This window comes from Chelmon rostratus, chromosome 7, assembly GCF_017976325.1.
Source record: "Chelmon rostratus isolate fCheRos1 chromosome 7, fCheRos1.pri, whole genome shotgun sequence".
Taxonomy (NCBI): Eukaryota; Metazoa; Chordata; class Actinopteri; order Chaetodontiformes; family Chaetodontidae; genus Chelmon; species Chelmon rostratus.
In genome coordinates, this window is record NC_055664.1 from 17,462,862 (window position 1) to 17,489,933 (window position 27,072).

General features: G+C 42.3%; 1 protein-coding gene across 2 annotated transcripts in view; it reads right to left on the reverse strand.

Annotated features, from left to right (window-relative positions):
- Positions 1-27,072, reverse strand: part of sipa1l3 (signal-induced proliferation-associated 1 like 3) — a 71,436-nt gene that overhangs the window by 14,808 nt on the left and 29,556 nt on the right. For both annotated transcript variants that reach the window (XM_041939987.1, XM_041939988.1), the window contains exons 2-11: positions 22,675-22,767; positions 12,347-13,073; positions 11,251-12,238; positions 8,311-8,441; positions 5,799-5,987; positions 5,063-5,237; positions 4,213-4,316; positions 2,287-2,444; positions 1,623-2,205; positions 55-153 (exon numbers count right to left, since the gene is read on the reverse strand). In XM_041939987.1, coding sequence (XP_041795921.1) covers positions 55-153; positions 1,623-2,205; positions 2,287-2,444; positions 4,213-4,316; positions 5,063-5,237; positions 5,799-5,987; positions 8,311-8,441; positions 11,251-12,238; positions 12,347-12,832 — 2,913 coding nt within the window. In that variant the 5' untranslated portion in view covers positions 12,833-13,073; positions 22,675-22,767. The remainder of the gene's footprint in view (positions 1-54; positions 154-1,622; positions 2,206-2,286; positions 2,445-4,212; positions 4,317-5,062; positions 5,238-5,798; positions 5,988-8,310; positions 8,442-11,250; positions 12,239-12,346; positions 13,074-22,674; positions 22,768-27,072) is intronic.

The window sequence follows — 27,072 nt, forward strand, 5'->3', positions numbered from 1 at the left end:
TAGCTGAGTATTTCAGGACGAGATCTGGAGCGGCAGATGGTCATCTGACGGTACCTCAGCCACAGTGCCGTCCAGGCGAACATGGAAGCCCAGTTGTCCCAGTCCGTTTCTTCTCAGAGTCATATCCACCGTCTCACATCCCACTGTCAAAGACTGGTGAGGAGAGGATAAGATGTAAGTAATACAAAAAAAAGATTTACATTACTATCATATTCTTACATGTACACTAAAATACTCTTAAGGTATCTTCCTGGACAAAGAACACTTCATGAAACAGCCTGAATGGGACAAGGACTTGAACAGTCTCTCATTTGCATTTATTTGGTATTTTTAGAAGGACTCTCATTTTTTAAATATTTAGTTTTCTCTTGGATTAACACAAAGCTTGCTAGAGTCCAGGAAATCTCCTTTTCCCAGCATTTAATTCATCAAATTTTCCAGGGATTATAACAATATGAAATGCCTCTCATGAGCCTGTGCATGCAGTTGCACAACTTCATTGAAAAAGTGAGTGATATGGTCACATAGAGTGCCTGCAAGCTATATAATATCTGTGTTCATATCCTCATATGAATCTGATTGGATTGCAATTATAATTTGAAGGTTTTTAGCTTTGAGCAAATACATAATCACAATATACATTGTCCTGGGCCAAAAACACTTTCTGTAAATATCTTTACAGTTGCTCCTTAGTTAGTTGTGCTGCTGTTGTAATGGAGTGTAAAAAGAGTATATCACACAACTGAGGTGCAACACGGTCATGAAATGAAAACAATTTCACCAATTTCAAGATCTTTAAGTGGTCTACTGCACTGTGGGGACAAAAATAGAATACTGAATGCAGTTGTGAAGAAGAAACCTGCAAGATAATAATTAGGGATGTCAACAATGTGTGACTTCTTTTGTTTTTGAAGGAAAGAGATGCATTCAAAACATTCATCAGACCTCAAGGACATACACAATGTTAGTGTGACCGTATTTTTGTACACTGAACACCACGGACAGGAAGTGATCCTTATAGAGCTGTTCAGAACAGGCTGACTTTCTCTTGGGCTAGCTCACAGGTGTTGTCAGAAAGAGCTGCAAGCGTCATAGCCTACGACGTTTGCCAATGACTCACGCGCTAAAAACAACCTTGACAACGACACATTGATTGACACACATGTGGACAAATCAGTGGTGAATTCAGACGTGTGGTGCATTGTTTATGTTTTCATATTGGGTTAGGAAATAATGACTGGGATAGAACATGCAAAACATCTATGTAAGTGCTAAAGACAAGTTTAATATTATAATCACTCATATATTTGTGGTGACAACAGGTCAAGTTGGTTGTGACTGTTGAAAACTGGGACAGTTAATAAAATTGGTCCCACCCAGCTTGAAACCGGGAGAATCCCGGATGAACCGCGACAGCTGGTCACCATATATATACCCAATGTGTTCTGAGAAACACTGTAAATATAACAAGTATATTATACGGGGTACCTTTAAGCTCAAGTCGTCCACCTATATGATATGATCCCAAATACAACGCAAGCTAGGCCACAGAGAATTACATTTTTTGTTCTGGTGATAACTATCCCTCTACACCTGAACTGCAACAAGCTCTGAACTCTCACCTTTAACCTCTGCACCACCTCCCTGATGTCCTGTGCGCAGCCCTCTGGTACCCGCACAGCAATGTGGTCGCCTCTGCCGTAGAAGATCTTCATCGCCAGCCGCTCCGGTGTCCAGCCAATCACGTCCGCACAGAAACAGTTAAACACCACCTCCTTGGTGGAACAGTCTGTCAGGAGGATGTATTCAGCCGACAAACCCAGGGCACAGGGGAGCTCTGTCCCACCTCCACTGAAGTCCTGGGCTTGGACCCTCCAGGCGACAGCCCCCGCGGCTCCCAGCTCTGCTCCCTCTCTTGCCTTGGTGCGCTCACGTTTTTTGGATGCGAGCGAGATGAGGTTGTTCAGCTTGCCGGCAGAGTCGAGCGGTGTGCTGCTGACGTAGTTCTCAGCCAGGTCACGCAGGTACTCCTGCCGCGTTCGTGTTGCCATGGTGTGGAACTTCTCTGACTTGTGCGCTGCATTTTCTGCATTGATAACTTTGGCTAAAAGGAAGTTGCGAAAGGTTTCTGGATCACGAAAGGTGACACCGCTGGGGATGGGCGGGCCAAAGGGAGGCACATCCTTCATTCTTGTTACAGCAACACTGGAAAAAAAGGACGTGCATTTTATTTTTTATCATAGTTGTGTGTATAAGAACATGTGCTTGTTCTGTGTAAACATTTACCTGTAACAGGTGTTTTCAGAGCAGGGATTGTGCACACGGACAATAACAAAAACGTGCTGGAAGTGTGAACGAATATTCTGAGGGGTGAAAGGCAACGCTCCCGGCTCCTGAAAGATTATGGTGACGATGTCGTTCCCTATGTGTCTCTTTCTCAAGAGCTGAGGGAGAGGACAGAAGGGAGGAGAGACAAAATGCCAAATTAATAAAATGAGCTAACATAACTGGCACTGACACAACTGACTCAGTCAACGATAGAGAAAGTCTGACGAGGGAAATGAGAGATTGAGACGCTTGCTACCAGACACCAAACAACAGCTCTTTATGTAATTTGTTTTTCGGATTCTGTGTGGGCTATTTGCGTCTGTGTGTGTGTGTGCGCTGGTTTGTCTGCCTATCTGTGTTTGTGTAGGAGACGTGGCACAGAGTCCAGGCTGTGTCTGTGGTGTGGTGCTTGCCAATCCTCTCTTCATCTGCAGAGGGAAGTGTGAAAGTACCAATTATGTAATCCAGCCCACTGTTTGGCCACAGATACTCACATTCTCCAGCATGGTGCCAGAGGAGCATCCTTCACTCACATCAACACTGCAGTTTTGAAAATCTGGATTATTGTGCTAAATGTATTTTATATAGGGTATAAACATGAACTATAATTGCTAGAATTAATAATTTGGATGAATTTTAACTTTACATTCATCAACTTTTTACTCCTCTGCATCTATCTATCTATCTATCTATCTATCTATCTATCTATCTATCTATCTATCTATCTATCTATCTATCTATCCATCCATCCAGCCAGCCAGCCAGCCAGCCAGCCAGCCAGCCAGCCAGCCAGCCAGCCTAGCTTGTGCTGCCCTTTTCCTCTCTCCTGAGTATCACTGCGTCTTTACGCTTTCTGTAGTCCATCATTCTTCCTGTTCATCCACTGCAGGTTACTTTTAAGGTCAACGCTGCCACCTAGAGGTTAATTTGAGCATGTAAAACTCCATGCTGCTGCAGTCTCTAAACCTCTGGATGGAGTCATTGCGCCATTTATAAAATTTGACTTTCTGATTTTGAGAGTTGATACAAATAAGATCTGCTGAAACTCACTTTTAAAAAGGTGCAACCCTCATATTTCTTGTTAACTCACCATTTACAAGAGATTTAAAAAGATGATGTAACTGTCAAAAAAGCTTGTTTACAACAACGGACAATTGATTGCTGTGGGTATGGTAATAATGGTATAGTTCTCCAATTCATAAGGTTAATTTATGTTTTAAGGAAGAACAAATGACTTCTCTATAGCCTGCTCTGTTCTGCAGTGATGCGCTGACACATTACAAAGTGTGTGCATAAATCCCGCACCCACAGGGCCAGTCTGAGCACACGTGTTCACCCGTGTGAGCCTCTCACGCAAACACTTATGCAAACTATTAAAAATACCCACACGCAAAATGCTATCTTACACACAGGTCACTTACATGCAGCCCACACTGCAAACACACGGTGCCCAGGAGAACGTGTAGGAAGGGAGTTTTGTTTAAGTGAAAAAAAGGAGGGAGAAAATAAAGAAACTACTCACTACTGAACCCCACCCAGCTCTGATCCAGTTAAAGAATGAGAGGCAGAGTGAGGGCAAGCCAGTGAGAAAGAGAGGACAGAAAAACCAAAACACGGAGAACAAAGCCTATAAAAACACGAGACGCTGGATAAAAAAGGAAAGAGACTCTAAATGAAGAGGGTGACACAAGTCACGAGTTTCCACTTGATGAATTCTTACTGTGGTTTACAACCCAGAGCAAACGGCAGAGGCTTTAACCAACAGCCACAGGCAGACTTTGAAAGGCTTTGGGTGACAAGAGAGGACAGTCTGTACACACCAAAACTTGACCTGAGACATACAAGCCTCTGTGATGGTGCAGGATTTAGGTCAGAAGCTCTTACCTGCTGAGGGTTGTTGGGCATGTACGGCAGCATGGTGGATACGTGGAACATGACCTCGTAGCCTTGGTAGGTGGTGTACAGGGAGTGGGTGCCCGTAGAGTCGGCTGGAGAAAATATTCAGGAGTCAGAAGCTATTAACTGCAGATGCTGAATTTGAGTCCAAACGCTTCCTGGTTCAAACAGATGTTTTTTCCAGGGATCATGGAGTCTCACAGCTGGGGTTTTTACACTTGGCCTGGTTATGACTTAGCACTTTTCAAACATAGACTTCATGTCATTGCTGGCTTCATGTGTCTGTTAAAAGTAATGGATTTTTGACAGTCAGGCATACTGTAGATGTCTTTAGCATAAATGTTCCTTGTATCTTTATTCTAGCATGAAAGAAAAGTTTAAAGTCTTTCTAAGGAATCTCCTAATACATTTCTTCATCAGTTTCCTCACTGATAGATAACTCTACTGCCTATTTTATAATGTCGAACAGCGCACATGCACCATTTGACAAGACATTCAGTTTGGACTCTTATTTCATTCCTATTTGCTCACATGCTTTAAAATGATTTTGCTGCATATTTGTAATGTGAACTGCATGAAGAGAGAAAATGAGATAATTCGTTTTATCTTCTTAAAGCAGGAGATGATAATTAAGTGATGTGTTTATCACAGTGACTTCACATGGCGAGCAAAAACTAAGTTAACCATTAAATTAATCTGACAATCTGCACATGTTACACAGTAAAACGGCCAAGAAAATGTTAGCAGGTTCGACCTTGTAAGATCGCCATCTTGACTTTGATGCAGAATTGCCAACACATTTATGGAGCGTCTGAAAGGGGCACTTGTGAAGACTCACTCTTTGTGTCGAGCTGTGCGGCGTATTTGGTGAATCCTTTGAGAAGCACCTGCTCCCCCAGCAGCTCCAGGAAGGCAGAGAAGGCGGGTGACGCCTCCTCGTTGTTGTACATCTCCTCCTCTGTGCTCTGGCCAGCACGGCACAGCAGAACACCCACCTTGTGCTTCTGACTTAACTGCCAGGCAGCGGAGAGATAACATTAATATTACACAAACAGCTGAAACACCACATTCAAACACAGCTGAAACACTGCGGTCTAAACCGTGTGCTTCTAATGCGACTTTATATCAATGTAGATGTTAGAGATAAAAATGTATATCTGGGTGCACATGAAACACACACATTAGGCACAACTTGACTGTTGTATAAACCACCCACACAAACAAAAACAAGCCTAGGGCTGGCAAAACACCTCCGCCTTGCACTTCATCCTCCATTAAATAAAAAGGTGAGATAACATGGCTGAACATTAAAGCTTTTATGGTTACCCACTCATGCTCAAATACACCACACCCTGCTTCACTCAGCTTTCACTGCCCTCAGTACAATTCTGTGCTTTGCACTCACACTAAATCAGTTATAGCTTTCAGACACTTTCATACACACTATGTGAGCATACTATATGTCAATATGTTTCTTAATCAGTTCATATTTTAGCCAGCCTGACTTGTACTGTTCTTTTTATTACACAAGCCATAAACTAAAATGCAAATACAGACTCAGGCGCCAAACTCACCCCCTGTTCGTCCAGTTTGAGGAGCTGCTCAGTGACTTTCGGCGTGCTGAGTGCCAGTTTCAAACAGGAGACGCTGAGCTCAGGGACGACCTGCTCCAGGACCTCCTTGAGTGGCAGACCCCGCACCGTGCCGTGTCTCCCCGTTGACGCCACCGCATCCTCTAAAATGGCACCTCGCAGGGTCACAAGCTGAATGTGGGGGTAAAGGTAAAAATGTTGCAATGCATTATTGGATTTTAAGATTATAAATATTTAAAATCAGATTGAAAATGTCAAGAAATTAGCCAGTTTTCTCAAAGGTATTCCATCAAATAGAACTGTTGATGGAAACCTTTTAAAGAAATGGTAATATGACTAAAAACAGAAATACTATTACTATCATGTTTACTATGTATCTGCTTGCCTCTTTTTTATCTGGGGACACAATACTTACTGATCCTCTACAGAGACCAATTTACTAATTAATAGGGGTTACTAACATCCCATTTTTTTCCCTCTTTCTTCTTGCCTTTTCTCTTAAAACTAAAAATATTTGCTTAATTACCTGCTTGTCTCTTTATTTAATTTTTTTATTGGTATGGGTTAAAGCATTTCTTGTGTTGTGTACAGTTGTCTTGGGTCACATATACTGGCATATATTATATATTGCCTACACTGGATACTGCACTTGGCCATATTGTGATTTCAATAATATTTAGATTAATTGTTCAGCCCTCATAGAAATACTATTGATATTAGGTTAGGTGTTTGGAGGGGTCAGAGGTCAGGCTCAGCTACAATACAGTACAGTCTGGAAATGAAGGGGTGGATGATTAGTAGCCTGGGAGCTTGAAGTGGGTCCATCAGATGACGGATCTCACTACTCATAATAAAACCCTGCTGCCCTGAAGCCCCCCCACTGCACGCACACGCGCACACACACACACACACAGTGAAAGTGCTCTGTGTTGAGGACTTCAAGTCGAGCTGTATTGTGAATTAATATTCTGCTCAGTATTGTGCTGCCACAGAGTGCTGCTCCCTGGTGAGGGGAAATTGACCTGCTTCAAAACAGTGAGACTATAATAACCTCAGATACAGTTGGAAGGAGTGGGCTGTTCCTTCTCACTACGCACTCACACACACACACACACACACACACACACACACCTACACACACACAAATGCGGCTTCATTAAAAATGCATGGCAGACTCTGGAGCTGGCAGAGGCCGGAGAGACAGTGTAACCTCGGAGACTCGGGTGTGTGCTGCAGAGAAATGAAACCTGATTGACACGCAGCTGAAGTTATGGAGCAGTCAGCTTCTGTGCGACAGCGGAGTGAGCAGGAGGGCTGTGTGTGTGAATGTGTGATGGAGGGAGAAAGAGGAAGTCTCTCCACCTTGCTGTGTCAGCACTGCTGCACAGAATTAAATGACAGACTTTAGGGGGATGGATATTTGAGAGCAGCTGCGGCTTGAGTGGGAGAGAATAAAGTCTGCAATCAATCTCTTTTTTTCTTTCTGTGTGGGAACAGTAGGCCTGGGTGTGCTGGTTGTGTCTGTTAGCTGAGCTCTGTGTACTTAGATGGCGGAGAGGCTCCATTGTTATACCAGAGCTAAGGTGATGAGGCCAGGCAGCCATGTAATCCAACTAAAAACAGCACAGCCACACAGACGGAGACACTACTTGTACACAATGATCAGAGGCTTGTGGTTTGTTTGAGTGACCTTGACAACGCTACACAGGTGCTACTATAATATTATAATATAATAAACAATTCCTAGAGACCTCAGAGGAGCAACACAATATTTGTAAAACACTGTTTTGACACTATTGATTAACCAGACAATTACTTTCCAGATGATTAGTCGTCTTGCCTAAAAAAAGTTATTCACTTTAAATTCATACAAGGCAAAGAAAATCCTCACATATGAGAAAATGTAATGCGTGAATATTTTTCATTTTTGCTTGAAAAGTAAGTCAGACAATTAATTTATTGTCTGTTCATAATATGTTCATATTGTTACAAGTCATTAACCATGAAAAAAGATGAAAAACCCAAGTTTAGTGCCCTGGAAGCAGAATCTCTGAAAGTAAATGAGCAGAAATGACCTGCTTCAAACAAGTCTGGGGGAGATTGCAGAGATATTAATTCTCCATGATCACCAGCCTGTCATTTAACACATTACTAGGATTCGATCCATCAAAGTGGAAAAGTGGTTGGGTGTGCTCCCTCTGAGAGCGGGCCAAACACTTTGGCCAGAGCTGCCAGTGTTTGGTTTGGCTTAGCTCTGCTGGGGCTGGGGCAGGTGGAATTTTCCACTGGCAGAGACAAGAGAGGGGGTGAGGGGTTGAGGGGGGAAGGTTAAAATCAGGGCAGAGAGGGTGAAGCGAATCACTTGTAAGGACACACAGGGAGGGCTGGGTAAAATGAAAGTAGCTAAGGAATTGAACTGAGCATGCACACTGATACTCGTGCATGGCTCAGACATCCCCAAACAAGCAACCACAAACGGCAGATCAGTGCATACCTCGCTTGTTCTGACGATGAGGCGGTACTGGTACTGGTCTTTCAGGTCTTTGGTGTCATCCAGTTTCTCCCTGCGGATGCTCAGGGCCACAGGGCCAAGCTTATCGTCTGTCCCAAAGTAGTTTGAGTGCTCTGGTGAAGAACGAGGACAAAGACATTTACAAAATGAGACATGAGACTCCTCATTACACATGACAACTCTGGTAAATTGTGAAAGTGCACTTTTCACTGTTTCACAGACCAACATTTTACATACTTTGAATATTATTCACCTTTTATAGAGCAAAGAATTAATCATGAAAATCAGAATGATAAAATCCTAAAAACTGATAATGAAAACAATCATTTCCAGAGCTTCCAGTTTCTCAAACGTGAATATTTGCTGGTTTTCTTTGTCTTTTAAGATAGTGAAGTTAATATTCTTAGGTTTTGAACTGCTGGTCATTATCGCAGGTATTGGGAAATTTTTAAAAAATATATTATTTTCTGATCAAACAATTTTTAATTCTTTACTTGTTTTTCTTCAAAAACCTTTTTAACATTTCACAAAAAAATCAGACTAAAATGTTACATGGTGTTTAGGCGAACAAGCAGCTGTACAGAAACCTTCCCTGAATAAAATCCAGTCTTAAACTAGAAATATTTTCTAGTAATAGCAATACTAGAGATACAGACGAGACAGATAAAAGAGGGTTTTGACAGAGGAACAGAGGGGTTGGAAGAAAAGATATCAGGCACTGTCTGCATCGTGAGCTCGACTGACAAAAGAAAGTGCATTAAGTCAAGGACAGGACTAAGACAACGACATGTCATCGAGTGATCAATACTGAAAATACTGAAAATATTTCTGATGTCGTGTGTCGGAGCTTCATGGCAATAAGACATCTGATAAATTGTCATTAGACTCCATGTTTAACAATAAGACAATAATGGAACAAATATGTCCTCAGTCTTGTAAATCTAGGCAATGAACAAAAAGTGGTGTCACAAGTCGATGAGTAACATTCTTGATACCACACAACAAATTGTCAATTAAGAGCGCTGAGACAAAGTTATTGACGTGCTTCATGAACGTCTTTCATGTCCTTTTAAAGCTCCTAAGCTAAGTTGCGGTAATGCCAGCACCACAGGCAGTGCAGCAGTGGAGAGGCAAATTCTCCAGACGCTCAGCAAGGAATCGTGCTTGACAAGTATTCCTCCTCTATCCCCTGTCCGACTGGAATGAACCGGGAAGACGTACACGTTAGGATACTGCTTAGCTTACATGCCATGTCCTGTGGTGAAAATGTCAGGTTTTTGATGAGGCTTTCTGACGTGCACACGAGGCACATCTCCACACACACACACACACACACACACAGGCTCGTTCTGGGGGACAGCTAAGTTGGCAACGAGTCAGCAGATGAACATATTTTTGGAATGATAACCTTTATCTGTGTGGCTGCAGGCCTGTCTCTCTCACTCTCCCTCTCTCTTATGCGCATGCACACACACACACGCACACACAAAGACACACACACACACACACATATATGCACGCATGCACACACACACGCTCGTTTGCACACACATGCTCTAACAGCATCTGTCACTAATTAGGGTGCAGCCAGATGATGCTTGCCAAGTGAAGGTTTCATCCACAGTGTCTGAAGAGGTGATGTTGACAAGAAATGCCCACATGCACACATATGTACAGGCACACATCATGCACACACACACATGCACATGCACACAGTTCTCTGAAGTTAGGTGTTACTTCTGACACTGAAAACCAGATGTAAAACAAAGCTGCACTGGATAAATATGTGGTTCTTGTATGATTGTGCAGAAAGGCAGGTGGAGTATCATCAGCTCAGAGTTTACAAACAGTCCAGTGACAGGTACACGTGTAATAAAAACTCTGGGAGTGTTGCCAGCTTGGCCCGCCCTGCTCTGCTCAGGCCCAGCCTGATTTTAACAGCCGCAGGATGAGCTGTGGGGAATGACACTGGTGAAACGACATCTACGCTGCTATTTCAACAACAACAAGGGGCCCAAATTAGAGTATAAAAAGGGATCAGCATATATATTGTAGGGCCACCAGCCCGCTATTAGCAAGTATTTTCATTATCGATTAATGCTGATAATTTTTTGATAACGGATTAGTCTACAACATGTCTCACAGAATTGTGAATAATGCTCATCACTATTTCCCGTCTACTTCCTCTATCTTCAGATCGCTGGTTTAATTCAACAAACTGCTTTTTGAAATTCATAATCATAGAAAAAGCAGTCAATTCTCACATTTGAGAAGCTGAAAACAAAGAATGGTTTACATTTTTGCTTGAAAAATGTCTTATACAACCACTCAATTATCAAAATATTGGCCATTAATTGCCTGACGAATGACTTATTGACTAATCAACTAAATGTTTATGTAATGTAATATGTATGTAATGTTTAGGCATTTAGCCAATAAAAAGTCAGAAAATAGTGAACAATGAGATAACAATTTCTCAGAACCCATGGTTACATCTTCAGGTTGCTTGTTTCGTCCGACAGTCCAAAACTCAAAGGTATTGACTTCATAAAACAGAGAAAAGTAGCAAATCCTCACATTTGACAAGGAACCAGAGCATTTTTTCCATTAGTTGCATCCCTCGATCAACAGATTTTAAAAAATGTTGCAAATTGTTTGATATTGATCATATGTTTGAGCACTAATACACTGTATAAAAAAATCCCACTGGAATAAAAACTGTTTAAGCTATAAACTGCAGTCACAACAAAACATATTGCACTATTACACTATGCTGCAATACTGCAAAGCATTATCATGTATAATCAATTTTCTCGCATTGTCTTTGATCCTTATATACATGCCACAGCTGGTATCAACATCTGTGCATATTTATGATTTAAGTGTGAAATCTGCCTTACAGTGACTGTGTCTCAGTATTACCTTTGCCATGGAAGTAGTCTCTGTAGTACCTGGCCCCCAGGTCTACATGCTCTATGCTGTACAGTTTCAGCCTGTCCAGTCTTGTAACCTGCTGTTCAATAGGCACCTCCAGCACTGAGACACTGGCGTTACTCCTCCTTAGCCAACCCTTCACTCCGTCTCCTCCTGCGTCTCCTCCTCGTTCTGCTGACGAGCTGAGGAAGCTGATGTTGCGCTCCCCGTGGCCTCCGGTCTCATTGAGGAAGTGCGGGCAGCAAAGGAGCAGCGGGCTTGTGCTGTGGGCTCCGGGAGGCCCCTCCAGGGGGTCCATGCCCAGGGAGGGTGTTGTGGAGCCAGGGTCGAGACTCAGGGTTAGATCCTCTATGCTGGAGTAAACTGGGTCATTCATACTCTGAGTCGAGGATCTGGAGACGGACAGGGACACTGAAGCAGCTGACGCCCCTGTGGCGGTGTTCCTCCTCTGGGCAGCGTAGCCCCGCTGAGCCGCCGCCTCGTGGAGGTCAAACAGGATGCTCTGAGCATCAAAGTGGACAAAGCTCTTGGGGCACACCCATGGTTTGTAGGAGGCGTCTCCTGAACTCCGGCCTCCCCCATCCTCACTAGTCTCTCCTTTCCCTCCATCCAGCTCGCCGCGACTAGAGCTCCTAAGTTTCCTGAACAGAGAGGAGGTGCCTAGCGATGACTCCGTCCCTCCACTTTTCTTCCTCACCCTCTCAGCTCCGTCCTTCCTTCCTGTCCCTCTGTCGTCCCCGCCTGTGGGACCAGGCGAGGGAGCAGAGGGAAGGGGTGCGCTTGGTGGCGAGTCAGGAGTGCGCAGCAGCTCCCCGAGGCGTATGGGCGCTGAGCTGCGTTGGTCTGGTCTCTCCTGGTGAAACTGGCTGAGCATATCGAAGAAGCTCTGCTCTGGAATGCCCTGGATGTCGATGGAGGAGGTGCTGCCATACTCTCTGAACAGGTTCCCCATCCCACCACCTCCACGTACCTCCACCTAAGAACAGAAAGGGGAGAGAATTTTGTGATGACATATCAGCGGATCATTTTTTTCTTGAACCACACGCATTATAGATGTGAGAGCGCTTGAAGATTCAAGACTCACCTCATTTTCGTCCTGTTCGCTCAGTGTCACCTCGCTGTTTGAACGCTGTCTCAGTGGAGGGAACACTCTTAGACTCAAAGGTGAACCTCTTTCACCGCCAAACCCTCCTCCTCTGAACTCTACATCCTTGGACCGCCGTCGTGGCAACCTGGCAACTCCTCCCCGCACCAACCCGATGTCAGATGACAAAACTGAAGTGGAGCAGTCATCTCCATGGCGACTGCTGCTAATTTGCCCATTTTCAAGGAGCGACTCCCTGGACTGCGCGCGGCGTGGGGGCCATTCTGCAATCCGTGCCCGAACACCCATTTTGGGCACCGAGACGCGTGGTTGGATGGCTGGGTCTGTGAGGCCAGGTGCAGGGTGGCCATTGGGGGTGTGGCGAAACGGAGTGTTCTGGGGCAACCCCCCTCCTCCTCCTCCTCCTCCTCCATCCAGGAGGTCCGAGGAGGTACAAGTGACCCCTCTGTCTCTGTAACTGTTCATGGCACCCCAGGAGAGCTCAGGACAGGGAGGCAGGGGGCTGGCATCCCATGTCAGGAGGGGTGCTGGGAAAGTGGGAGAGGAGGGGCCCCACACACACTCGGCTGACGGTGCTACGGCCTCCAGCTCCCAAAAACATCTCTTTTAACTGGCAGGGTGGGAGAGACTTCACTGGTCCATGGAGGACCAGCTTGCATCAGGACCAGTCCTCTTCGTCTTGGTCTATTTTCAGTCTAATGCAGATCTGAGAAATGAATAAAAAAATGGAATCATTCCAAACAGATCATACAAATTACGGCAAAAATCTGAAACCAAAAACAAATTAGATCTGAAATACTTTAAATTACAAAGCTTTTGTGACCCAAATTTTTTGCACAGGCACAAAGAAAAACTGAATACAGAAAAGAGCGACTCACTCATCTGTACGGCTGATAAGACAGAGAGAGCGAGAGAGAGAGAAAATAAGGTGAGGGGATATGACAGAGGATTTCTCCCATTGAGGCTAATCTTCAAGAGGCTGACAAGGGATATTATTATATCACACACTGTGCACTCGAGTGCATGCGCATGCACACACAGACACTCATATAGCCACAGGACATGAGGGCTGTGGCCGCTTTACTGCAGATTAAACCCACTGAAATACCTCAGCTAATATCATCAGAGTACAAAGTAATAGAGATCCAAAAAGAGGGAATGCAGAGTACACAGACAATTAAAACACTTGAGCACTGTAGCACATTAACTACTCATGTCTTGTCTCTCATTTAAAATGGGCCCACAGTAATGATGATAAAGCTTATATGTGAGTTGGAGTCAACACATGACTGATGTTGTCACGCTGCGGGCACTGATCTCCACATGTCTGAGACACAGTAGCTACTCTGATCTGTTCTGAGTGAGGCTAGGTGTTAATCAATTTTTACTTTCAATAAGAAATTTGGCTTTGGCAATGATTATGAAAACAAGTTAATCAAGATAAAACAATTGTGCTGCTTTATGCTTCGTAATGATGCTGCCTTTTTGTCTTGTACTATAAATCCAGCGCACTCCTTTAGTTTACAGTGACGTGCCTTCATCCTGCCTAAAATTTCAAACCCACTCTGAGCCAGGCTGTGGCATGTTTAGTCCAGCTCACTGTAGTCAAGTGAGCTGTCGTTTGCAAAAAAAAAAAAAACGGTCAAGCCGCTCGGATTTCACGTGCATCTATTTGTGCTGTTATGGTACTGGTGCTTGAAGTGGCCAAAAAGGATGATAAAGGTGCATTTCAGCAATCCTTTCTCATATTTTATCTACCAAATAAAAACTATTTCGTAGTATATTTTCACATCCTACATGAAGTCATTATCATTATTATTATTAGAAGAAGACACTGATTTTTTAAAATTTGTTTTTAAGTTGAATTATGTTTACAATTTAAAGACATAAATAAATGCATGATGTTTTCAAGTTAGCGGGTAATTCATTTGGTAATATTGACCAAAACAATCGGAACTATGATGAAGCCCTTCTTACTCTGATGAAGCAAAACAACAAAATACAACTGTGACACGAGATGAATAGGGACTTCAGGAGAGACAGAAAAGGGCACAAAGTGACCCAACAGCTGGAGGGGTGAGGTGGGGTAATTCCAGAAATAGAATGGACACAGTCATGAAAGAGCAAGGAGGAGAGCGATACATTGCTCAGTGAACCACAGCGGCGTGCTTTAATGCGACAGTCACACTGCATCAAGTCTTAAAAATGCACCGGCCTCATGAAGACTCTTGTTTTCTCTAAAGCATCTTATGCCCCTGCTGAGGTTTAATGTAATGGTGTTTTTAAAGGCATCTTTACATAATCATTGCACATACACAGGACTGTGGTTTTAACCCTCGCACTATATATTAATGTTCATGTTTGGTGATCTAAAAAGCTACATTTCCGCTAGTGTGGCACTCATTGTAAAGTTCCCCGCAGACTGAATCATTATACCTCTTGGTCCAGACAAAACGTCCAAGTCATGATCACATTTTTTGGGCTGTGAATGTTGTGGTTGCCCAGAGTGACCGGCTGGGAATTCATATTAAAGAATATTATAATGTGGCTATGAATCCACTGGATGACCATATTTAACATAGCGAGCAATGACAGTATGCTGGCAGTCTTGCACAACAAACACACTGCATTCGCGTAAAGTCTGCAGTATCTATTTGTGTCTAATTAACAGAGTTTCTCTATGGTTCACATGGTTCAATTTTAAACTTTTAATACCACACAGCATGCAAAAAAAAATCTGCTTCACATTCATACTGGCCAAAGCACAAACCAGATTCCAAAAAGGTTGATAACTTGTTAATCCTTCTTGACATACACTCAACTAAAAACAGTACAAAGACAATATATTTAATGTTTTACCTCATCAGCTTCGTTGATTTTTATAAATATCTGCTTATTCTGAATTTGATGCCGCAACACCTTTCAAACCAGTTGGGACAGGAGCAACTAAAGACTGGGAAAGATGTGGAATGCTCCAACAACACCTGTTTGGATCATTCCACAGGTAAACAGGTTGATTGGTAACAGGTGATAGTATCATGATTGGGTATGAAAGGAGCATCCTCAAAAGGTTCAGTCACTCACAAGTAAGGATTGAGAGAGATTCACCACATTGTGAATACATGATTGTATAAAGGCTGTTACTACATGGTCAAAGCAACACTTCGTAAAACTGCTGTCTGTAAACAAAATTGTTTGTCAATGATTGTGTTGTGTTTTTATTTACGTTTTACACTGCGTCCCAATACGACAAACAAAGAATAACTGTTATACTTTTAGTTTATAGCCAGCATCTAACAGCCAGCAATGAGATACAACAACATTTCCAAAGCAACATTACTTCCTATAGTGGTCAATCGAACATTTTTTGGAGGTCATATTCTTTTTGGAGGAAACTACACTTATTGCTTTTTAAGACTTTTCATGACTACCAGATATCCTGATTACACAATTCAACATGCAATATGGAAAACAAGATAACTACAGTCTGTGGGTTTTTTGTTTTTTTTTAGATATTTTGAATGAGCACTTCGGCTAAATGTCTAAAATGTAAATCTGCTCAATCCATCCATTTCTGCTGTAGTCAAACTGCTCCTCTTCCGAGTGCTACTATTCCTTTCTCCAAAATTTCCTTTCCCATTCTCCGGTTCCTGTCTCATCTCATTCTCTATTTAGGTCTCCATTCCTGGATTTAAGCGCCTTTATCTACATAAGCCTCTCCTCAAACCACCAAAGTCATTCAAATATCTATGCTACATTTACTCAGAGGACAAACACATATCATCTCCTTATGTACCTTTTAAAATGTGCTGTTGTTGTTGTTGTCTCGCAAATTTCACGATTTCCTTCGTTTCATTCCTGCATCGTGGATCGATGAAACCTTCCTATCAATCTTTTCTTGCACATGTTTGTCTGCACCACAACATGTGATTCAACCATTTCACCACACACTTCCTCAGTATGTTCAGCTTTTATTGAGCTAGTCATTGACCTTTCAAATGTCATAACTGTAAAACCAGGAAAGATTCCAGGATCAGACCTTTAGGGAGGCTCGGCCTCCATACATGCAAAGTACTACGGTGAAATGAATATTTGGGTTTTATTCTTGGATAAAAACAGTTACTGTTTTGCCATGACAAAAACCTTGACCTCACTATCTGTCTTCTTTCTCACCACTTTCTTCCTGTTCTTTCTCTCTCTCTCTCTGTCCTCTTTCTCTCCATGCTGCTCTCCACCTTTTTGCACAGACTATCACACACCAACATATTGAATACAGCCAGGAAGTTACAAATAATCTGGTAGCAAATAAAGCGGAATTGTAAGAGGTGGTTGGGAAGAATCACGGTTTGACAACAGTATATCAATACACCGCTCGTAATGTCATAATAAAGAACATAATAATAAAATAATAAAGATGAGATATATTCTAATAATTTAGAATGATACAAACTTATTTCAAGGGGTGCCAAGATGAAATTGGCTTGATTGTGCTTGAGTACCCCTGAAAAGCGTCTCAGGTTACCAATGCATAAAACTCGTTTCCATCGTAAATCACACAGGAGGATTAAAATTCAGACTCCTCAGACAAAAGCTTCCAGAAATTAAATTATATGATTCAACCACAAGATAAAACAAAACAAAAAAAACACACACCCACACACAGGGTTTAACTGTATAATCCCTTTGACTCCCATACAACCACATTAAAAGTTAAGCGTGTTCACTGATGCTGCTCTTACACATGGAGCCACTGGGGTCTAGCAATCCCACTTCTATGAAAAGAGGAGCTAACCATTCGACCCTTTAGGTTTAATAGCCTGCAGAAAGCGTACATTAGGAACAATTTTGTTGTGAGAACAAATCTGTGCTTGTCTCTCTACAGCCGCCTCAGTTTTTCTGAAATCTACAAATGTCGACTCCTGGGGTGACTATCTCGTTATGAAGTCCAATTTGCATAATGTTGAGCTTTTCATTGTGTCAAGGCAGCTCAGAGTGGTTTGTGTGTGTTTTATGATACACAAAGCTTTTTATGAGTCCTTGCTGAATTCATTTTTGGTCCCAGACTGCATTACTCATTCACTCATACACGCACATGGGCATCATCAACAGAACTCATTCACAGCAAACAAAATCCCCCTATAGTCACACAGCCGTGCACATGTATCGTGTCTTTGTTTTAGGAGAACCACAGGCACTTCCGGGCCAAAGACTCCCGCTCTGATCATGCTGTCTGACAGGGTCTCTCCTCATCCAGACTGCTGTCCTGTGATCCACTATCAGGCCCAATCCCAGATTATCCGGCCCCAGCTGCAGGAGCTGTAGAATGGCTTCATTATGTGTCTGAGGTGCCTGATGAGAGAGGCAATGGAGAGAGCATGGTTTGATCTTTACAAGTGACTTCTGACTTTTGTCAGAGTGCTTGCAGCCTGGCTATGTTTAACAGGCAACTCAGACTGAGAGATTCAGACTGGTAATCTGGACTATCTGGAGTTTTCCCTGTGACACTAACCTGTGGGACGGTGCCGTTTATAGCTACAACAATACAACACGACTAAGAGTTTACAGACCGCTACCATCCCTGTGTGGCTGTACTGAGCTAAATGCTGATGTCCACATGCTAACATGCTCACAATGACAGAACTAAGATGTTGATGTTTAGCATGTATGACGTTTCAACATGTTCATCATCTTAGTTTGGTGCCATATAACATTTGCTAATTAGCATTAAATAGCTTGGCTGAAAAAAAAAGCAAAAAAAGCAAAAAAATGCCCTGTATCGTTTGACCTTGATAGGCCAGTTGCCTCGATATAGATGCATGTCTGGTTATCCTGATGTGGTAACAAGTTAATCACATCTCAAAGGTGCATTATTTTTCTTTTTGCTCAGTGTACTTAGTACAGTCTGCCTTTCATACGCCAAGATGGCAATAAGAAGACTGATTGTTGTGCATAACCAGTGACCAAGTACCAGATGAAATACATTATATTGCCCTCAGACATCTGGTGTAAATAGCAGAGTTACACCCATAAATTATGACGAAAAGAAGCAAAACATAAACAGTACGGATTTACTATGATCACAACTCTGCCAAGATGCACTGAATGTAGTTATCATCCAATTTGCAAGATTAATTTGAGCATGGGCCTTGGAATCACTATGTGTAACAAATTATTCTCAGCTGAAGGTCCAACCTCTGTCTGAGCTTTCAGTATCTGTGAGGAACAAATACCAAATCATGACCTTCAAACACTCACACAGTTAGTGTACTAATTTAGAGTAACATCTGTAAAATTAGAAAAATTATACTTCCGATGTGATAGGAAAATATCACTGACACTGTACAGAAGAAGAGGCCAACAATATGTATGCATGTACGCCACATATTTGCTCCATTGGTGGGATGGAGGGGAGAGCAAGGGGGTAGGTGTTTTAAACAACAGCACTACAAAATATGATTATCAACTACAAAGAAAAAAGTGCAGAGCAAAACATGTGAGAACAAAGAATTAATCCCCATCAAATACAGTAAGAATGGTGCAGACACATGCAGCTTTGGCCCAGACTTCAGAAGATAAAGTGCAGACATTTAATACCTTTTAATTACTCACATACAGTAATTAGTTAGCTCTGGGATATACCTCCCCTGTTTTGACTCTCCCATTCATGCTTGTTCCCTCCACACCCGCTCCGACTTGCTATGCATGATGCAGGCTTGGCCCGAGCACCACAAACACACACCGAGGCTGGTAATTACACTGGTTAGATGGTAGTAATGACAGAGTTAGCAGAGGAATACAGGTTCCAGAGGGATGAGTGTACTCTGCATGGAGGAGGTGCTGCTGATGCTGCTGCGGACTGACCTGAGATCAGTCTGGAGAGCCACAGAGACCTTGTCACAAATGTAAAAGGATCAGAAATGATGAGATATAGAGCTGCCACATGTGTCTATGTCTATCATTGCCAAAAAAGAGAGCAGTCTAATTACAGCTGAGACTGAAGCAGGGATGTGAACCGGCAAGCAAAAGTCAAATAAAAAGATGGATGTGCAAAGACCAAAGACTTCTGAAAATCTGTACTAACCATCTAAATTCTGAAGGAAACATTAGCTCTTGACATAGTGCGACGGGAGCTCAAAGTGCTATTAAAGCAGGTTTTTAAAAATCCCCAAAGATAAAAGAAAAAGCTTCCCAGACAATAGACATCATCATCAGCAGCAGTTACTGTAAGTGTTTAAATTAAGCAAACGATGCTGGAGTGCAAGCTAGATTATGGGCTGGTTTGAAGAACAGATGGTGGTACATATGACTGGCAGATGGCAGACAGGAGCAGGAGTAGAGCATGACACTGTAATACAACACAATACAGCGCTGGCAGGGACAGTATGTCCAGCATTGATGCCACCCTGGCTTCTGATGGAGCGGACAGACCAGGACGTGCCATCAGATCTGCGCTGACCCTGAACTCAACCTGAACGACCTCAGCTCGCTGAGAAGGACAAAGGTGTTGAAGTTAGCCACAGCTGAAGTGATGAATAATAAAAAACAAGAGAGACTATCAAACTGAAGACAGGAGTAAACATAAAAATAACCTCAGGCCATGTGAGACAGATTGAAAGGTGTGTAGTATTGGCAACACAGAAACTTGTTTTGTTTAAGCACCCAAAAAAACTGAAAAGCAAACTGCAGATTTGAGATTTGGACACTGACTTGCACCATGACTTTCTAAAGATAAAGATAAAACATACAAGTCTTGCTCTGACCTGATGCAATCCAAAAATACAAAATAAATATGATATGAATATTTTGGTCTTAGCTAAGAAAACAGAAGACTCTTCATAAAACTTTAAAAGGAGAAAGTCAGATGCTGTTTTTCAAGTCTATCCCCCATTTCTTTAAGTGTAGTCCCAACAAAAAAGATGTTTCCATGGCCATCGATAAGAGAAATGATGATCAGTAACTCTTCCAACATATATGTGGCACATAAGTATGTTTCTGAGATAAACTTCCAAATCCAAACATATCCTTTGATGAGCACTCAGAGAGGCGAAAGACTTTCAGTTTGCCCATAAAGACCTGTGACATGATGTGGAAAAAACAGCTGATTAAAATAAAAAAAAAAATAGGTGAAGTATCTGGAGCCATGAGTAAAGTTCAGCGGATGTTTCATTGTGCTGTGGAGTGGAGCAACATTAGAGGTAACAGGATGACTGCCGGTGTCTGTCTGCGTTTTCCTGATGTGACTGTAGAGGCGACCTGTCTTTCCTTCAACAATAACAGATTTGATAAACAAATTTGATGACATGATGCAGGCATACGAGCCAAATGGAGCTACAGGGCTCTACTTCAGACCAATCATCACACTTAAACTTAGCACAAATGTGCATGCACCTTGACAATTAGCATGAAATTTGTTGTTAAAGTGCAACACTACCTGCAGGTGATCCTGTCTGGCACTTGAGTCTCAGATACAAACTACCCTCCACGGAGTCCCCTCCATCAACAACAAAACTCTACAGGAAACACTGAAAACAACACCAACATATCAGAACATTGGACAGGAAGGAAATAACCAGTTGAAGCCTCTGACTTGAGTCTATATTGGGGTTTTAAGTCTGTTTGGCTTATCTGGAGGCAACATCTCTCCCTCTTAGAATGGAGCTTTACTAAGCTACAGCTCGCTCCCTGTCGCCCTGCTTTCCTTTCCACTCACTTTCCTCCCCAGTCTTTTCCTCAAGTCCTCCCCGACCCCACTGTCATTGTCTCCACTGATTTCCGTCTACATTGTTATGCTGAATCCCGCTGATGTCATCAGTGTCACTTCCATCTGCCTGTCTGTCCGTCAGGCTGCTTTCCCATGACACTGAGATAGCTCATGAAGAAGAGGAGGAGGAGGAAGACAGGGGCTGGGGTGAAAAGAGCAAGATGCATTCAGGGAGAATAGATTCAAAACACGCACGCACGCACGCACGCACGCACGCACGCACAGAGATATCCACTTTACAAGTCGAATAATTTGCATCCAGTTGGAGGATCACGAAATGCAGCCCACATCGACATTCATCATCATTCACTGGAACGAATGAATGGTGGTGACAAAACGAGGAGGAGTTGTAAAGATGGAGGTGGAGAGGAGACACAGAGGGGAGGTCGAGATGAGTATGCAAATATTCAGACACTGCGGGGATGTTAGAGGATGCTTCAATCTCTCTGGTTTGCCAAAGGATTTTCCAAAATAATCAAATTCATCCCAGATCAGAGGTCAACGCAGCCGCAGCTAGAGCAGATTCAGTGTCCTGCTCAAGCATATCTCAATAAGGTGGAGACAACAAGGGTTCATGAACCTACGAGGTCTGGCTAAAGGACAGGGTTTCTCACTTAAAGCAGTTAACTGTTTAACAAGCAACCGTACTGACCGATATAAACACATCCTCCTCCAGGGTTTGTCTTTCTATTTGTGGTTTTATGGTAATTATTTTTATTCTATTTTCTATCTATCTATTGTATATTTTTGACATTTGATGAAGTGAAAATATTTGTATAACTACCACAAAAATGAAAGACTAAAAGTTAAAAAAATAAAACACAAGCATTTCAGCTTCTACGACCAGCACCTTTGTTGACACTAGAGTTGAAGGTAACTAAGATTAGCACAGACAGACAGTTCAGAGGGAGGTCAAAGTGTTTCCTGAAGCCAAAAAAACTATAGTTAAACAGAAGAGGCTGCTGATAACAGCAGGTTCATGGCAGCCAGAGAGAATCTGAAGAAGGTATTGCTACTGTTAGGTTATTGTTATTTAAATCAGAGAGAATTAGTATCGCACCCAGAACAATGTGGGAGTCCCTATTGAGCTGGATGTGGGCTGTGACAGTGGCCTTTAGTGCAGCTCTCCTTCATGGAGGAGAGTATATAACAGGTACCTTGCTTTTCATTATCAATAAAATATGCAAATGAGGAAACCCTTTATCTACAAATTAGTTGAGCTACACTGGAGAGGAATCAGGTCAGCGAGCTTTTTAGTCTTTGGAAGTCACTTTTCTGACAAGCAAACATTTTGCAAGTGCAGTGAGTTATGTTCACAGTTAAATCGAATAGGCTTGTTCCCAGATAAATACTTGATTGAACATGTTCCTACTACTTACACATAGACAATAACAGAACCAGACACAAAGAGCCTTAATACTGGCAACAAATTACAATGATGACAGGAGAAATGCTTGCATTAGAAGTATCAAATCAGTTCAATATAAAAGTTGATAGCACAGCCACAAAACACACATATGTGCGACATCAGATGTCCTAGTTTTACCTTTTACTGCCTTCAGCTGAGCAGAATGCAGGTGAAGCAGGTGTGGTGAGCTTTGACGTCACAGTGCAGAGAGGGAGGGCTCAGTATTTGACTCTGAAGGAAAAAATGAAAGAAAAAATGACCTCATGTTAAACTGCAGTTGACATTTGATACACATCTTAAAGTCATGCTTTACAGCTACTATTTGGTACAGTTATTAAAAAGACCTGAGGCTTTTGCATTACACATGCGAATAGTTTTGCAAAACATAACGAATAACAGGTGAACATAAACTAATTGAGTCAATGTGTTTTTAGATATTAATGTGCACACATTTTCCATACTGTGATGTCAGGTTTTTAACCTTTTGTTTTTCACATAATTTGTGTGGCGGTAATAATTGAGGGTGTGTGTGTGTGTTTCTACAGAGCAGCTGTAATCAGTTCCACGCTCATCAGGTCATCCACACAGACATGCCTATTGTTTGTGAGGAGTCTGAACAAAAATGCCCTCGGCGGTCTTTCTGAGCCACATCTGTACTGTAAACATGCTTACATACACACAGACTGGCTTGCACACAAACAGAGTTACAAACACCACATCACGCAGGTTTTGCAAGAATGAATGTCTTAATATTAGTTCAAATACTGGACCAGAAATAATGTGCATTAAAAAAGAAAATCAAAACAGCTGATGGATTTATTCCTTCCTCAGAAACAAACCAAATGCGCTCTGATATTGTCTTTGGAGGGTGGATAGAAAATACAAAGGAAGAGTGGAGGCAAAGTGGAAGAGGCTGTTCACTTTGATTAGAGGTCAAGGGGCCCAAGAGAAGGGTGGGGGGTGGCGGGGCACTCTTCATAAAGAGATGGGTGAAGCAGGGCCAGAGGAGGGGGCGGGTGGGAATCAGCAGACATAATGTCCTGAGGGGGAGGCCCATTACTGTCTGACAAATACAGTTCCAATCAATACAGATCAATCAGGGTCCACTTATCCTGCCAGGGCAAGCATAATAACACTGTCCTTAGCAGAAGGGAAGAGCAGGGGTGGACAGGGGTCAGTGCTCGTGTGAGTGTCTATTTTCTAAAGCACTTTTTCTAAAGCAAAGTGTCAGTCCTGAATGTCAGCAGCATCAGCACAGACTTAAGGCTCAGGCTTCACTCTACTGCCCCAAAAATTAAATTAAACTGTGAGTGAAAACTTCCCAACCATGGCAGGCTTTGCACCACAGACCCCGGCCTCAGCGTAATTATACTATTATCACACGCACGCACGCACGCACACGCACACACACACAAAGATTTCATATGTCCCGTTACCCCTAGAAAAATAAATACAAAGTTTTCAAGCTTCTCCCGTTAAGATCTGAGAAAGGCACACTGTTTCCAAAATGTCAGCTCATGAAATGAAGTCTCTGCTAGCCATCATTACAACATGCTCCTGCTTTTTTTGCAAGTTCTTATACTTGCTTTGTACTAACCTAAAGTTTTCTCAGTGTCAAGATGCAGCCAGTGGGTGAACTTTCATAAGAATTGTATAGCAAATTTTATCCAAATTTTGAGAAAATTGACAAAAGAAAATGGGAATGAATGCTCGTTTCCATCAATATTATTATATGCGATTATTAGGAGTTTGTTCATTGAGATAAGCATTAGGTGGCACCGATTCTCCGGTTGGAAAAACAAATTATTATTGCAGAAGAAAGAGCACAACAAGATGATGTAATTAATCAGCACTGATCCAACTTAAAAAAAAAAAAGATGTAAAACACACAATGGAAATATGACATTATGGCATATGAAGGAAACATCAGATCTGTGTGGAGCGATGAGGAATGAGGAGACATTTTAATTTGTGCTAATCGCTGACAAGTCATGTAAGTTATAATTTTGCTATGTCAGAATATATTTGAAAAAGGTGCTTCCATCTCCCATGAAGCACAATAACTATTTTTAGAAAAAGGCAAAAACCCTAAGTGGTCTTAAAACCTGTTTGGGAAATTGAAAATTCATATAAAAATACGCTGATGGAAACACGACTTTAGATGACAATAGGATTGGTTATTGTGGTATTTGAGAGGGTCCCATAGAGGCCAGTCGACAACTGACTCACAAGTCACAGCCATAAACCACACTGGCACAGTGGTCAGAAGCTCAACAACATGAGTGATGGCACTCATACTAACATAGCTGGTAAACCACACACACACACACACACCACCAGGACTACCCTCACAAACAGCCTCACGGCTGAATCATCACCTCTGTGCCACAGGCTCATCTTAAAACCTTTAGTATAAGGATCAGAGGCTACCATCTGTGGCATTGCTGCTATTCCTGAAATACCTGCATTTGAAAACAAAATCTACGGTTCATTAAACCATTTTCATGTGTTGGCAAAACATGTATGTGAAAGGTGGTGAATCCGTGACAGCGTGAACAACTTCCTCTTCTGGGTGTAATGACATCCTGATATCACAATAACGGTCTCACCGCAGAACAAGCTCGACAGAGGATTCATGAACATCAGGATGAAGACAAATGACCTCTGTGGCCTCCATGAACACCGCATTTAAACATCACTGAACCTTAGCGTGAAGTGGTGGAGTGCAGAGCTGAATTCAGAGCAGACGTCCACACATGCCTGGTGGAAAGTCGATCTGTACGACAAGGATCTGGTAAAGTCTTGAGTCTGCTGTATATTTAGGAGTGGAGTCACTCTCTGTGGCTCTGAATCCCGCCAGACAGAATAACTGTCACACAGCCAGAACACAGTTGGCTTAGTCCTTGTGTGTATGCGCATGTGTCTGTGTACATACAGTATGTTTTCCGGACAGAATGACTATGAGTTCAGCATAAATAATTCTATAAATAAAAACATTCATCTGCTTGGGCGTTTCAGAGAAGAAATACAAGTGTAAGACAACCACCACTGACGGGATAAAAGGAGTCAGTATATGTGTCTGCAGGCATGTCAGTGCCTTCACCATCATTAGCTTTATTTTGTGATTAAGATGGGATTACTGTCACAACTCTGGTGCATGAATATTTCAGAGCATTTGCTGTGTCGGTACTCCTCCAGAGTTCAGCCTACTCAGGTTTTTACTCATACTGTGAGTTGAAAATGAGCGTGGTATTTTCTAAAAAGCTGAAAGGCCAAAACAACATCTATGCAACAGATAAACAATGTTCATTGATTTATCATTTCAACTTGTTTTCTTCAGCTCTGGACACTAGATTAATGCATGTTATGTAAGATATGGCAGAGTGAATTAAAAACTTTCAGCCAAAATGAGCTGATTTTTACTGGTGACCAACATATATTAGTTATATTCATGAAAGCTGTATTAGTACTACTAGCTTGTCAGTGTATTTCTAGATAACAGAGGTCAATATCAGTGGTAATAAATCAGATTAATTAAACCAAAAATAAGCTCTTACTTTAGCTTGGAATGTTAACTTTCAACATTTTTCCTGTTTACTTTTCTACATAAAAAATCTCAGCAGGGTTGCACACAGTTTGAAACCAGCAGTCATTGTGTCTAGGTTTGCATATTCTTTACATATTATGCTGTAGTCTGGAGTGGGTAATGAATGCACACGCCGCAGGAGAGGGAGAGAACCCCCTGCAGAGAGGGGTGGGCAGCCCCATTCACACGCCAACACTGGGAGGTGGGGACTGCCACACTTTCATCCCTTTCACATCTCCGTTCCTCTGCACGCCCCTCTGTCTTCCCCCGTTATTCTCGCCACCTCGTCTTATTCGAATTAAAATTGAGCAATGGGGATGTTTTTGGGGGGTGAGGACCTTGACTGCTTCCTTCCTATGTGAGTGGTACAAGTGACACGTGGCTCTGTCCCACTGTAAAGCTTCCTGCTGTGAAGATCTTCATCAAGATGAAATTAGGATGGAGTGTGAGTGTTGCATGACAACAAACCACTGTAAAAACAGAGTGAAACCAGACAGTGTTCTCTTAAAGTATCCTTGTGTGTGTATGATTGATCAGAAGTTGATCAGTGGGAATGATGATCTATTTCTAAATATGAGGTTGATGATCCACCCACTCCAATGTTCCACAATGAATTTGGAAAGTAAGCGTGCACAGCTTGCATTATCTGATACACATCAAGCGGTAAATTATTGTTCTCTTGCGACAAGTCAACAAACACCATGTTAACTTCCATCCATCACACTGTTTTAGGCTGTAATTATCTACTCAGAGAGCATTTTTGGAAAGGATCCTAAACTCACTGTAAGTGTGTGGGTGTTTGTTCCAATGATTATTTATGAGGACTCATATTTTTAATTATTACTTGCTCAGAAACTGATGATAGCACCATGTTAATAATATTCCCATCTGAGCTTCATTGAGACAAACAAAAACAACAACTCAAAATCAGGCATTTCTCAATTTTTAAA